The following is a 14,251-nucleotide window of genomic DNA, read 5'->3' as shown; positions in this document are numbered from 1 at the left end:
GCTGCTTATCAGAACCTCTGATGATTTATTTTATTATTCATCAGTGATGTACAGTTTCTATTAATAAACACTTCTTTTGATGCACATATATGGAGGGGCGGACACTAATATTATGTTAACCATTGCTCAGGTTTTCTTGCAATCTTTACTTACCTCAGGTGCAATAAATCCACCTGCATATGCATAATGCTGAGACAGCTTTTTGTTATTAGTCACAATTTATATTTATTTATGTATTTTTAAACTAGTAATTTACATTTAAAATCTAATTTACTTTAAAGTAATAATTTTAGACGTAAAAGTACACACTGGTATTTTATATGGATTTAATGGAAGTAGACAAATGACGGTCATGCTGAGCGATAGTGAACATCTTTTAGATCAGGTACTTTGGAAAACAAATACTAAATCAGTTTCATTTTATTTCGGTAAATAAACAATTTCACACATAGAAAACAAAAACAAAATACTACTTTACAAACCCATAATTTAACAAAAAAGAAGTAGGCTGAAGCCAAGGCTTAGGCTTGCCTACTCTGTAAAATAATTTTTCATAAGCAACATTACATAATTACCTGACTGATAAATAATTGTTAGGCTGTATAAACCAGAACAGGTTAATCTGTGAGTTCCTATTATAATATTAAGCCTAGCTGTTTCAGTTTAGTGGTGTTACCATCTCACAACTCAGTGATAAAACTCCAATATTTTCCTGATTCAAAAGAATCCTAAATATTTCCTATACTTAGAAAATAAAGACCATTTTTTGGCTCTAATGTTTGGCTAATGCCTCTCATATCACGCTGAAGAGGGCGCTCTTTCACAGAAAGCCATACTTCTCCAGACGAAGAAGAAGCTGTTACGACACTGAGGTCCGCTTTACGGATAACGCGGCTTTTCTGGCTACCTGGTGCTGGTCCGGTGGTCTCAGCAGATGAAACAGAATTTTCCAGTTGTTTTTAGTCTCTAAGTTTAATACCGGAGCCCAGAACAGCAGCTCCTCTTCTGTCCGTCCACCGGTTCTGACCCGGTCCGCCCGCCGGAGAGAAATGGCGGCTCAGGGAGGAGTTCTGTTCCAGGAGAAGGTCAGCAGGCTGCTCAGCAGGGAGAACGGGAAACCAGTGCTGAAGCCCAACAGACCGCTGGTCCTGAAGGACTCTGTGGCCAACAGGAAACCCAAGAAAGGAGGTAAGAATCGAGCTGTGAGCGGCTGTTCCTCTGCTGTCTGGTCGGGGTTAAAGGTCAACCTTTCTGTCTCCAGAGGCGTCCTGCATCACTGAGATGTCCCTGCTGATGGCCTGTTGGAAGCAGAACAACTTTGTGGACAGCCTTTGCTCTAATGAGGTCAACACCTTCTACACGTGTGTTCACAAAGCGGAGGTGAGTCTGGTTGTTTTGGTGTTTCCATTGCAGTTTTTGAATTACATGCATTTCCATAAGACTGAAAAACAAATTAATCGTAGTGCAAAAACTTGATCAAAAAACATGTTTCTTTTCTTCTAAATTCCATTAAGCAAATTTGTTCTCATGATTCCAATTCGATGGAAACGCAGCTAACGTCTTCAGTCAGAGGCTTCCTCAGATTCGTTGCAAGACTGTCTGCTACAGGAGATCCTTCCAGCTCACAGCATCACCATCCACGACTCTTTGAACATATTTGGATGTAGAGTTATGATAACATTTAGCTTCCGTTTGGGATAAATAAAGTAGTTTTGAACCATCAGCTGCACTCCCCTTCCTCACAATCAGAACCTCGTCTTTTCTGAGTCGTATCAAGCTTCGCCTTTGCACAAGCAGTTTCTCTGTTTTGTCTTTGTTAAATTATCAAATATTAATGTATATATATAGACAGAGAGAGAGAGACAAGTGATCAATATCAGTAGAAAATACATCTGATATATTGTTCAGTTATTTCACTGAACTTACATCCAGAACCGCACAGCATTCTGGGAGATGTAGGAACCGAAAATTCTTTAGCCACTCAACCCAAGTAACTCACTGCCTCACTTTTTGGTTACTTAGCGACAACCTGATCAGTAACACAGAGGTCTTCATCTGTCTGCGCTCCATCTGTTCCTCTGTATGTTGAGGACGGACCTACTGGAGTAACACGGTGTTTCTGTTTCCCAGGCAGCAAGGAAGAACAAGTCTGAGCAGAGCAACGTCACCGGAGGACGTCTGACACCGAAACAAGCCACCACTCTGCTGAAGAGGTTTCCTAACCTGAGATCTGAGACCTAACAGACATGTCAGAGTTCTACGTTTGGATTCTATTATGTGTTGCCTGGATTTCCCCTCCGTAGTGATGATCTGTTTGTACATTTGTTCAATAAATTGTTTAATTTACACAAATATCACTCCTTCAGTTTGTGTCTCATAGTATAACAGATGGCTTTACGATACAGCTCAGAAAACTGGACCTGAACTCAGTGATGTAATCAGAAGGAACTACACGAGTAAAGTGTCTACCACCCACAGAACTTTCCTTAAATTCTTATGTTGACCATCAGGAGAGACCGAATTTAATATTGGATAAAGGTTTGGGAACAAGGGCCAAAGCTGGCCGGACATCTGGAGAAAGCTTAGATCCTTCAGCGTTTGCATCTTTTGTTGTAGAGAGAACGTGTTCTGTTGGGGCATCAGCATCAGAACCAGGGAGCTACACAGCAGAGACAGCAGGTCACTGCTACCATCTGAGCTCAACAAGCTGATACAGAAGGCTGGTTCTGTTCTGATGACGACTGTGGAACCTCTAGTATGATGATGCAAAGAAAGATTTTACATAAAATTAAGGAAATGATGGACATTCCTCACCATCCTCTTTATGAGACTGTATTAGAAGGGGTGGAAATTAAAATTATTTTTTAAATTTCATCAGCAGGGGTGGAAATTAAAAACTTTTACCGGCCACTCAGACATTTCACCAGCCACTGTTTTTTTTCTTTCAATTACAAACCCCACCAGAACAAGCAAATGGCATAAAATACATGATTTATTCTTAACTCTATGAAAACCAATTTACTGACAATAAGTTTTCCATACATATGTACAGTAGACTAATTTAACGTAAAGCATTTATGTTAAATTAATGCTTTCATTTAATTTGAGAACATGAAGGAGAGAACGTCACACATTCTCACCTTGCTAAAGGAGTGAAACCAAAACACTGACATGGTCACCAAAAATAAAGAAAACCAACCATGGATTTTAAGGAGATTTTTGATATATCAGTTCAAACTTTGCAGAGACAGCTGTGGGTGTTTTAGGGTGTGGGGCCCAAACTGGGCGCTCCTACAGCTCTGCTGGGTGAACGGTGGACAGGCGACAGTCGCACGAAACGTCTGGTTCTCACAATAAATAACTTGAGAGCGAATGAAATACCGCACAATGCTTTATTACAAAAATCACGAACATGTTTGTGTTTCTGCATCAGGTACCAAAGCACAGTTAGACACCAATAGTCACTCTGTTTGATCTCACTGCTAAAGATATCAAAGACAACATATTTCTACAGAAACACTGGCAGGCAGAGTGGGTTAAAGCTAAAATTAGCTAAAATGCTAATGTTAGCTTAAGTTATATCATTATCACATTGGCTGCTGCTCCCCTTTCTGATATTTCTATCCATCATTAAAGACCCTGAGGGTGATGAATAAGTGGACGGATGGAGGAATGAACAGATGAAATGAAGAGAATAAAGTCACAGTAGTGGGAGAACAATAACAAACAAAAATATGTTAGCTATGTTAATGTTTTAATGCTTCAGGATAGTCAAAGTAACGAGGGACGACCGGAAACGGAAGCAGGGAACGTTTTCTTGAGGCCCTGGAGGAGCTACTCCTCAAACAGAGGAGGAGGAGCGAGCTTCAGGTGGAAACTCTCTGGCTGGGCTGGAAGCAGGAAGCCTGCTTTCTCACTGCTGTGGCCGTGCGAGACCTCAGAGAGGATGGACAGCTGGAGGACAGAGAACACAACGAGAAACAGCGTGGTTACACACAGGTCGTCATCTAACAGGGAGGAGTATTCCAGGTAAAGACAAGTTTCACTTATAACATGGGAATATTGTCTTATTATAAGTGGAATAATCTGAGTGGAACTATAACCTTTTCATCAGTATTAATAAATTATTGATTTAAAGCAAACTCCTATTTATTGCTGAAAAGTTAACTGGGTAACACACTTTATTTGACGGGGTGTGACACTGTCATAAACATGTCATAACAACAGTCATGAACATGAAGGAGTCCTTATGGATGTTTACAACTGCTGTCATGAAGTGTCATTCAGTGAATAATGACACTTTTAATGCAATGTTGCACTAAAAGTTGCATTAAAAGTGTCATTATTCACTGAATGACACTTCTTGACAACAGTCATAAATATTTGTGGAAGCCTTCATGTTTATGACTGTTGTTATGACATGTTTATGACGGTGTCATGTCAGTCTTATGAACACCCCTTCAAATAAAGTGTTACCGTTAACAGTAAGTTAGTTTTGCCTTATTTCAAAAATGAAACACAGTGACCTTCCTGGTTTCCTTCTATGAAACCTTATTATTATTACTCATAATTTCTATTTCACTTTGGAAAGCATACTTTTCCATGTTTCTCAGTGGGATTTTGACAACAGATCAAATCAGTTGTCATGACAACTGTCAGTTTTGATATATGAATGACGCTAAAGCAGCATTACATATAACAATGTCTACGTGTTTCTAGAACTGCATTTCCATTACAAATATACACCAAAGTTTGTTGATATTGTGCTAGTGTCGAAAAAAAAACAACACAATTTTGCAATGGTGGCGATTCCATTAAATAAGATTTTAAATCACATGTGAATACGTTTGTTTACGCCACAATTCATTAAAAAACATGCCACAGTTGAACCCCTGCCCCAAAAACGTGTAAAAAAAGATGAGTTTTTTTGAAACCGCTGTGTTTCCATTAAGCAAATTTATTTCTGTAACTCCAATTTGTACGACAGTAAATGGAAACACAGCGGCTGTTGCATCAGTGAAACAGAGACAGCAGTGGTTCTGTACCCTGGACGGTCCCCTGTACAACCCTCGCAAGTGATCCCAGGAGAGCTCCTGCTGCACATCCAATGTTGCCACAGCAACCACCTGCAACACAGCGAATAATCGCACATTGGGCTGTTGTTATTAAACACTAGTTTCACACTGAAACAAGAATAACTCATGGATTTGTTCCTGCCATGTTAAATCACTGCTGTTACTCAGATGCTTTACTTGTTAGAGGTAAACCAATAGAAGCAGAGCACTAAAATAGACAAAGAGATTATTATTCCTTGCAAGACTTTAAACCAGAGACTTATTGCAGAATGACTGCAGCGCTCAGAGGATGAAGGTTTGACAGGGAAGCGGTCGGTGTCTTGTGCAGACAGGAAATGATCCGGCTTACCTTCTTCCTGTGAGTCTCAGTTCCTTTCTCATGATGTCCTGATGAAAATCGAGTCTGGAGCCCAGAGAGCACACACACACACACACACACACACACACACACACACACACACACACACACACACACACACACACACACACACACACACACACACACGCACACACACGCATACACACATAACACACAAACACAAAATGATAATATCAAATGACACACAGTAATTCTAGTCTGCCCGGCTCTAGTTTATCCTGAAACCAGAAAACCCCAACAGCTCTGGAAGTTAATGCCAACTGATGTTATATTTAATGACAGTAAAAAATTTTACAGGCAGATGAGACAACATTTGAGTAAACTGCAAACAATGTAAGTTCCTGTTTGTGAACTCAACATATTACACTTGAGTTAATTATGTGTTTAACATAAAATTACACATAGTCTGCCATGTCGTTTCTTTTTTTTGTTTTTTTGTGTTTTGTTTGTATTTCATTTCTAAAAATCCTTTTAGTGACGTAATGAAGTGATGTGTGAACCACTGTAAGAATAGCGGCAGCATTGCTGCAGCTAAAATGGATTCTAAATAAGTTAAACTTACTATGACCTCTGACCTCGGACTGCTGTAGGGAGGACAACTATTGCTCAAAGCTATTTCATAGACTGTCAATACAAAAACTCAACATTTTCCTTAGCCTCAGATATTAGCCACAGAAATAAACCACAACGAACAAATGAATTCGCTGCACACTAATAGAGTAGCTGTCCTCAGTTTGGGTCAGCTCATGGCGTTTGGAGTTGTGCTTTATAAACTTTTCCTCGTGATTAGCACAAACTCACTGACCTGGGCTAGAGACGCGCTGCGGCTTCTGTTTGGCTCAGAACAAGCCCCGCCCCTTCCTCCATGGCTGGAGGAACACTTGTAGCACCTCCATGGCTGCTGCGGCTCTGAGGCCGCGCCCCACCCACAGTCCTTCTGCTGCAGGCACTGCAGGTGGTACAGGTGGCCGCAGCTGGAAAACACGCAGAGGTCAGAGGGAACCTTGTAAAGTATCATCCAGAGAGAGAGGTACATAATGCCCCATTATGTAATAGCACTGCAGTATGTAATAATAATGCTTGAGTGTGTAAGGTGGAAAACAGATCTACATTAACCATTCAGACTACAAAAAACAAAAACCTGTCAGATGGCTTCACTATCCATGAAATAATTCAAAAACAGTCCAGATAGTTTGGATGCATCAGTCTCTTTCTTTTTTTTCCTTCTCACAAAAAGATTCAGTTTGTGTCTTAGAGGAGAGAAGGCAAAGCTCATGTTTGACTTGTTTTGCTTTTGGATTTTTCACATAAGTTTGCAGTGCGTTTGTGTCCTAAAGAAAAAATACATAAACTTCAGATATCTCACAAACGAGATACTAGCACACATGGAAAAACCTTACAAAAACCTTACACTGTAGCAAGAAAGACTTTCAGTATTCAAGACGCCGCATGGACTGACTAATACAGTATTGTGCGGTAATGCAAAAGAAGCACAAAAATTCCCCCGTGTCCCTTAGGGGCCTCTGTAGTTTCCAGTGTGGAAGCAGCAGAAATAATCAAGTGGTTTTCACTTTGCAGTCACAGACCGTGTTACCTGAACACGATGATCTCCTCGGACGCGTCCTGCTTCCTCTTGTAGTGCTGCAGGCAGATGTTGCAGCAGTCCTGACGGGGATGAAGCCCTTTGGTGACAGCGGAGCGGAGGTGTGCCAGGGACCAGTGGAGGTCGTGGTTCAGCAGATTTGTTGTTGTTTCAAGCAGAGTCTGAGAGACAGGCACATTTCTTACTGCTTCTTTCACCAAAAGGTGTCTACTGAATGCTATGCTTTAATTATTATTTTTTTTTGTCACAAAAATGTTTCAGATCATCAAGCTAATTTAATATTGGATAAAAATAACCTGAGTAAATACAGAAAGCAACTTTTAAATGATGATCACTGTAGATGTTTTATACAAGCCAGCTGAGACCAGATATTTACGTACACTGAATAAAAAGATGTACATATTTTTTTTCTCAATGTCAAAAGTTAAATCAGACCTAAAACAAAGTTTTTTGTTTTAGGTCAGTTTGATTTACCCAAATTATGCCGATTTACTAAATGCCAGAAAACGTGTTGAGAACCCTTTTTTGGAAATATTTTTCAGAACTTTCCTCAAATTCAAAAGCTTACGTACATTTGGTATAAGTAAACTTTACCAAATGCATGGTTTGCATTTAGCAAATATATATAATGTTGGTGATTTTAGCTAAACTAAAACAAGAGTGTGCTCTGATTTAACTGCAGACAGCGAAAAAAGAAAAAAAAAATGTGTGTCCAAAGTTTCCCCCAGAAAACCTGCTAAGCCTGGAGGTTTGGTGCTAAGGCAGTCATTCATCCAGCGGCCCTTTGTGTTTTTGAGTTACATTTTTTTTAAAAGTTGACAATATTGAAAATATCACTTGATAATGATGTGTTGTTGAAAGATTAGACGATTAATACCTGAACACCAACCATAAAGTCTAAAAAAATGCAAACATTTTAAAAAGACTTAAATAAATTAGCAATGCTTAGCCTGGTGGGGGCACAAGTAAAGCCTGGTGGCCCGCCAGGCTTGTAATACACTGGGGGAAATGCTGGTGTCTTTCATAAAAAAGATACACACACACAAAGTATCTGGTTTCAGTTGTAGTCCACATGTCCCTGAATAAAGACATGTGGACGAAGCGTTACCTGTTCATAGGTGAACGTGTCCAGCATGCCCAGAATGAGTCCCTGGATCTCCGCCAGCTTTCCTCTTCCATAAACTGGATCCTGATTAAAACCATCCAGCAACACAAGTTAACATATCAACTGGAATTCTTGATAAAAATGATCGGATGCTCCACTAAACGCTGCATAAGTAACTAATACTGTGGGCTTGACTTAAAAGGAAGTAAGCCAACAGTGCTTATAAAAAGTATTCATCCCCTTGGATGTTTTATCCTTTTTATTGATTTCACAAATCAATTCATTTAAAAAAAAAAACACACATTAAAGAACTTATATGTCAAAGTGGAAACTGGTTTCTACCAAATGAGAGTTAAATAAAAATATTTGACAAAAAGTAAGTGATTTCATAAACACTTCCCCCTTTGAAGTGACTGACCGAACTTAATAGAGGTCCAGTCAGTTGTTGCTAGCACTCTGAGAGCAGTGAATGTATTCCCTCAAAGGAAACGTCAATTTTGAACAAACTCACGATTTTGATCAAACGTTTTTGCACAAGAATGAATTGGTTTAAAATGAGCCGTATTACAATTGGCGTTTTCTGCAAAACTGCAATGAAAACACTTTTACTGAGACCCAGACTCCCTGCTGGGATACTGCCTGGGAAGGAGGTGAATAATTATGCAACCAGTTATTTCATAGTGAACGTTTTAATTTAATTGTCATTACTGTGAACAAATCAGTTTTCACTTTGACGTTAAAGGTTTTTTTGTTCATTTTCTTTGACATAAAGTCAAAATGTCTACCATGATTGATTGATGAAAGCAATAAAAATGGTAAAACACCCAAGGGTATGAATACTTTCAATAAGCACTGACTGTGAGCGAGTGCTGACTGCTGGTGAAGCCTACCGTTTCCCTGGTTAAGACAACATCTAATGTTAGCGTGTCAGGAGCCGACCAACGCAATTTCTTTTGTCTTTACTGATTGTTCAAATACATTGTTTCATTCGCTAATCTATCATCACTGACGAATGACATATACTCACCTGTAGGATCTGCTGAATGATGGCAGGAAGTGAAATAAAGCTGCTCATACAGTTGAGAACCTTCAGGGTCATCTCCTTCAGCCCTGGACGAAGGACAGTAGCATGTCATGTTAAATGACATCTTACCGTCATTAAACTAATCACAACAAGCCTTGCTTCTCAAACAACAGAAACATATCATCTCATGTTCAGGTTCTCCTCTTCCACTAGTCTGTCCATGCTATCTCCAGTCATGTTAGAACATACAGCTGTAGCTGACCTGAAGGCTGAGAGTCGTAAAAGCGGCTTAGGACCATTTGACATAGCCTGAACAGAAACATGGCGGTCATCTGCTGAGCAAATTCACCTCAACAAAACTTCATTAATCCCAGTGGAGATTTAAATAAATAGTCATCAATGAAACTCAGAACGGGTATTATTTCTTTCTCTCTTTTTTTTAGCAATCACAAGATAAACTAACAAGAAGACAATGGAGCCTGAAATAGAGCCTTGATGTATCTCTTACATCCAGAACAAGGGGGTTCACAGCTACTTTCTCTTACTTTGGGAGCTTATATTTGTAATATTCTGCAATAATGGTTTTTAAAAAATTTTCTCTAATCGTTGTCATTTTAAAAGACATGCTGTTTTTCTTTAGACAATCATATAGAGATCTTTAAAGTAGAGCTGGAGCAAACATCGGGATATGAAGAGCATTTAGCGCAACATCAAATTCTGCCACTTCTTGTTGAACCATTTAACAATACTGACATCTGCTCCACGAGTGCTCCGAAATATTAGCTGAATTATTAAGCAAGTAGTTTGTGTTGCTGTCCAAGCATTCAACATGCTGAGGTGAGTGAATCTTCATCAGTGCAGACAGAACGTCTGATTAGCGTAGCAGGAGGTTAAGCAATGTTACTATTGGGTCCAGGGATCTAGCCCTGCCTTCTACAGGGTCAAATCAGTGAAAACTCAATGCCGGAGCATTTTTACGTTTTTCTCCACATAATGTTTGTGCAATTTTGAGCAAAAAACTTCAAACTATTGGTGCAGGTGTGCATATTCACCATCTGAGATGTGTTTATCGCTGAGCCCCATGACTTCCTTCTGAGAGGCCATCATGGTGTCCAGGAGTGGAAACCACAGATCCTGTGAGAAAAGAGAACCATCAGCTGTAGAGATGTAGCTCCCTCAGTTCCCCGCCACAAACACTCTGCTCACCTTCCTTTGCTCTTGATCAAGGTTCTGACAGTTTCGATGACAGAAGAGAATCATTTGGTTGAGTGAACTCTTCACCGTCGTCAGTGTGAATTCACCATTCGCTTCCTCTTCGTCCCGTCCGTCAACTCCTCCTCCAATGCTGCCGCTCATCTCTGCAGCGAGGACATCCAGTCTGTCCTTCAGGGTCTTCCAGGGGAAATGCAAACATTCAGTGAAAACAGCGGCTAGCTAACACACCACCCTATTTAATTTAAAACTCCCACCTGAAGCAGCTACTTTCAGGAAAGTGGGAAAAGTGAATTCATGAGTACAATGATATGATCTGTACCTGCAGCAATCCAGCAAATGCTCCAGGAATATCTCCCTTCTTCTCCAGCAGATAAGCCTTGGCTTCATTACAGTGGTACTTCTCTGTTATCTGGAGACAAAGTCATGGACTATAAAGAATGATCACATCCCTTCCTGCTTGATTAACAGATAGAGGCAGTATGAAACGGATGGGAAGCATTTCTTTTGCAGAGAGACTACTGTGAAGTCCAGACTGATGATTTGTCTAGCTCCCCCTACTGGATGATTGACACCATTCATTAGATACAACAGCATCCAGGGACAGTCTATCAACCGGCCACATTTAGAGCCTCTTTACATGAAGTGCTGCTCTCCTTGCCATGACAACAAGAACGTGAAACACTCCCAGAAGTGGGAGTTGAAGCTCATTCTGTCAGGCATTCCCACCAGACCCTCACATTACCTTTAGGCCTGCCAGGTCTGAACACTATCCTCCCTCACCATCTGAGCCAACTCACCACTAGGTAGTAGTCAGTGGACATCTCTGCCCCTCTCTTCACCCAAGTGTCCGAGTTCCGCAGATCTCGGACACTTGGGTGTCTGCAGCCGCAGATCAGATGAGACTGATCTCATCTGATCTTCGCAGTTCGACAGTTAGGCCGAACTGCGGCCTAACGTTTCCTGGTGCAAAGGGCACATATGGACACCCTTAAGCTTGAACATGGTGTTTGCTATGGACAAACCATGACAAGAACAGAAGTCCATCAACAGAACACTGCTCAGGTTCCGATCAGGGAGGCCCCTCCAGGTCTTACTGTCATTGCCCAAGTGAGTGCTGAAGTCCGCCGGCAGAACAAGGCAGTCCCCAGGAGGGGCATTCACCAGTACCCCCTCCAAGGACTCCAAGAAGGGTGGATAATCTGAATTGCTGTCAGTAGCATGAGAACAAGCAGTCAGAACCCGCTCAACCACAGGTAGAACCAGATGAAACCCGAGATGGAGGGCAATGAATTTACCCAACTCCAGAGTGACAGAGTGTCCAACCCCTTGCAAGGAAACTGGTTCCAGAACCAGGGCCGTGTATTGAGGTGAGTCTGACTATTTCTAACCAGAACCTCTCAACCTCACACATCAGCTCAGGTTCCTTCCCCACCAGAGAGGAGACTTTCCATATCCTGGGAGATAGCCGAGGATCAGACTGCCAAGGGCCCCACCTTCAGTAACCCCCATCACACATTGCACCTGACCCGCTCAGTTGGTGAGCCCATAGAAAGAGGGACCCATGTTTCTTCTCTGGGTTGAGCCCTTAGGTATAAAAGAGCTCTGTAAGCTACCCCACCTCGAGGCCTGACTCCAGAGGGGGGCCTGGTGGCCCTTGTCCAGGTGAGGAGACCCTGTATCTAATGTTCCATCTCATCATAAGGGGTCTTTAGGCTGTTTTTTTAAAAGCATTTATTAAGAATTTTGTAAATTCCAACAACATTCTAGAGGCATAAAAACAGTACCTGTATGGCCTCCTCAAGCCTGTAATGCTGGGAGGTGTGGAGGAACTTCAAAAGCTCCTGTGGTTCAAAGCGGCACATCAGATCCAGCAAAAGCTCATAAAATTCAGACTCCAGAGGCAGCCGGGACGTGGCCTGAGATCCTTCCCTGAGAGAGAGAGTGCAGGGACAAAGAGTCCAAGATCAGGAGGGACAACAGGAGGTCTGTGGTTATCAAACACAAGGGGAAGGAAGCAAACCGTACTGAGACTTCAGGAGGCAGCGGAGGAATTGGAAAAGTAGACTGTCATCCTGCAGAGACACACACAGAGAAGCCTTCTGAAATAAACCACTTTACTATGTACAACTGCTTAATTGCTTGTTAACACTGATAATGAATAAGCCATGATTGCAACTCAATGCCTGTAGGCCTCTAAAAGAAGTGAAGACGACCTTCTGAAGTTCAAACTGAGCATCAGAATAAAGCAGGTGATTGAAGTAAGTTTGAATGCAGCATGGTTGTTGGTAGCAAGCTGGTCAGTCTGAGTGTTTCAGATCATGCTGATCTGCTGGGTTTTCACACAGACCGAAAAACAGTGAACATCCAGTGTGATGCAGCTGGAAGAACAAAGACAGCTGGGTGATGTCAGAGGAGGACACACTGATGGCTTTGAGATGACAGAAAGAAAACAAAAGCTCCAAAAACTGCTGGTTACAACCAAGATCTGAACAACACCATCTCTGACTGGTGTCACTGTAACTAGCTATACTTACGAGGTTACATGTACTTGAGTACTTGAGTTTTGGAGAAAATGTACTTTTAAAAGTATTTTTTTTACTATACAGTGCTTTTTCCTTTTACTTGAGTAATATTTTTACTCAAGAAAGAGAAATTTTACTCTTCCTTGGGCAAAATTTCTTGATCCTCTACCCTCTGCGAGTAAACTTCACAGAATGAAACACATGGAGTTTCATAAGTTTTATATTAAAATAAACTGATTTGGATTTTTTTTTCATTTTGCTTAATTTAGTAATTACGTTATTTACATTAATTATTTTCACTTCCGTCTCTAAAATACCAAAATTTCCACCTTACTTTATATCTTGATCCGTTTGTTGATGTAGATCCTAAATATTAAATGACAGATGTTCAGATCAGTGACTCAGTACTTGAATCACCTTTTTATCAAACATTTTTTACTCTTACTAGAGTAATTTTTCCCAGACTACTTTTTACTTGAGTAAAAATATGTTGTAGTAGTACTATTATTACTTGAGTATACATTTTTTAGTACTCTATCCACTTCTCGTTACTGTATCCATGACAACACATCTTGAGAGTTTTGCTGCTACCAAGTTGTGGATTCAATTTAAACCTACCTGAAATATATTAGTTATTCTCTGCAGCAAAATGTAGATTTGAGCCTAAAGTTTGATCTCAGCTCTAAACCTAAACATCACACTGAAAAGGATGCATCTAAAAAAACTGGAATTGAAAGCTGTTTGTCTGAAGTGATGATGATGTGTTGTTTACCTGCAGCTCAGAGATGATGGTCTGCACCTCCTCTGTGAAGTGCCACACCACCAGGTCAGCTAATTTACCAGGATCCAGGCTCACCAGCTCCTGTTGTATAATACGACAACACACCTGCTATAGAATGACTGATGCAAATACAAAACAAGATGAGGCCGTAGAACATGTTCTGTCCAGCTCATGCATCTCCCTGAGAACGAGCTGCTGGGAGACGCCGTCTCTCCTCATTACAATCTGACCAGCAGCCGCAGCGCCCCTGACCTGCATGTGCTGCAGCACCTTCTCCTTGACCTTCAGCTTCTCCTCAGAGCTGTAGCCCGGCATGGACATCAGGTTGTGGATGTAGCTGAAGATTTCCGCCTAACATGCAAACACAACAGAAAACTATAAAACACTGATTTCAGTTAGTTATCTCATTATTGAAAAGCAAAAAAAAAGAAGAAGAATCCAATATTCTGCACAAACAGCACATTTACCTGAAATCTGAAGCTAAACCTAGCAGGCATTTGAATTCCTCCATATTTTAGACTCAACATGATACGTTAAATACCATTGA

General features: G+C 40.9%; 2 protein-coding genes across 7 annotated transcripts in view; one reads left to right on the top strand and one right to left on the bottom strand.

Annotated features, from left to right (window-relative positions):
- Window positions 1-857: 857 nt before the first annotated feature.
- Window positions 858-2,352, top strand: chchd1 (coiled-coil-helix-coiled-coil-helix domain containing 1). Its single transcript, XM_005812083.3, has 3 exons — window positions 858-1,188; window positions 1,262-1,380; window positions 2,131-2,352. The coding sequence occupies exons 1-3, from the start codon at window positions 1,050-1,052 to the stop codon at window positions 2,239-2,241; spliced, it is 369 nt and encodes a 122-aa protein (XP_005812140.1). The 5' UTR covers window positions 858-1,049; the 3' UTR covers window positions 2,242-2,352.
- Window positions 2,353-3,370: 1,018 nt separating this feature from the next.
- vps8 (VPS8, CORVET complex subunit) overlaps window positions 3,371-14,251 on the bottom strand; it is a 33,933-nt gene continuing 23,052 nt past the window's right edge. For 3 of the 6 annotated variants that reach the window (XM_023327611.1, XM_023327614.1, XM_023327612.1), the window contains 14 exons: window positions 13,957-14,055; window positions 13,696-13,785; window positions 12,427-12,497; window positions 12,186-12,330; window positions 10,721-10,810; window positions 10,393-10,578; window positions 10,239-10,320; window positions 9,190-9,272; window positions 8,166-8,246; window positions 7,049-7,218; window positions 6,260-6,428; window positions 5,425-5,478; window positions 5,046-5,126; window positions 3,371-3,954 (listed from right to left, as the gene is read on the bottom strand). In XM_023327611.1, coding sequence (XP_023183379.1) covers window positions 3,835-3,954; window positions 5,046-5,126; window positions 5,425-5,478; window positions 6,260-6,428; window positions 7,049-7,218; window positions 8,166-8,246; window positions 9,190-9,272; window positions 10,239-10,320; window positions 10,393-10,578; window positions 10,721-10,810; window positions 12,186-12,330; window positions 12,427-12,497; window positions 13,696-13,785; window positions 13,957-14,055 — 1,521 coding nt within the window. In that variant the 3' untranslated portion in view covers window positions 3,371-3,834. The remainder of the gene's footprint in view (window positions 3,955-5,045; window positions 5,127-5,424; window positions 5,479-6,259; window positions 6,429-7,048; window positions 7,219-8,165; window positions 8,247-9,189; window positions 9,273-10,238; window positions 10,321-10,392; window positions 10,579-10,720; window positions 10,811-12,185; window positions 12,331-12,426; window positions 12,498-13,695; window positions 13,786-13,956; window positions 14,056-14,251) is intronic. The other 3 variants (XM_023327613.1, XM_023327615.1, XM_005812095.2) reach the window with 1 other exon arrangement.

This window comes from Xiphophorus maculatus, chromosome 22, assembly GCF_002775205.1.
Source record: "Xiphophorus maculatus strain JP 163 A chromosome 22, X_maculatus-5.0-male, whole genome shotgun sequence".
Classification (NCBI taxonomy): Eukaryota; Metazoa; Chordata; class Actinopteri; order Cyprinodontiformes; family Poeciliidae; genus Xiphophorus; species Xiphophorus maculatus.
The sequence above is the reverse complement of the archived record's forward strand: the minus strand, read 5'-3'. Positions and strand labels throughout refer to the sequence as shown.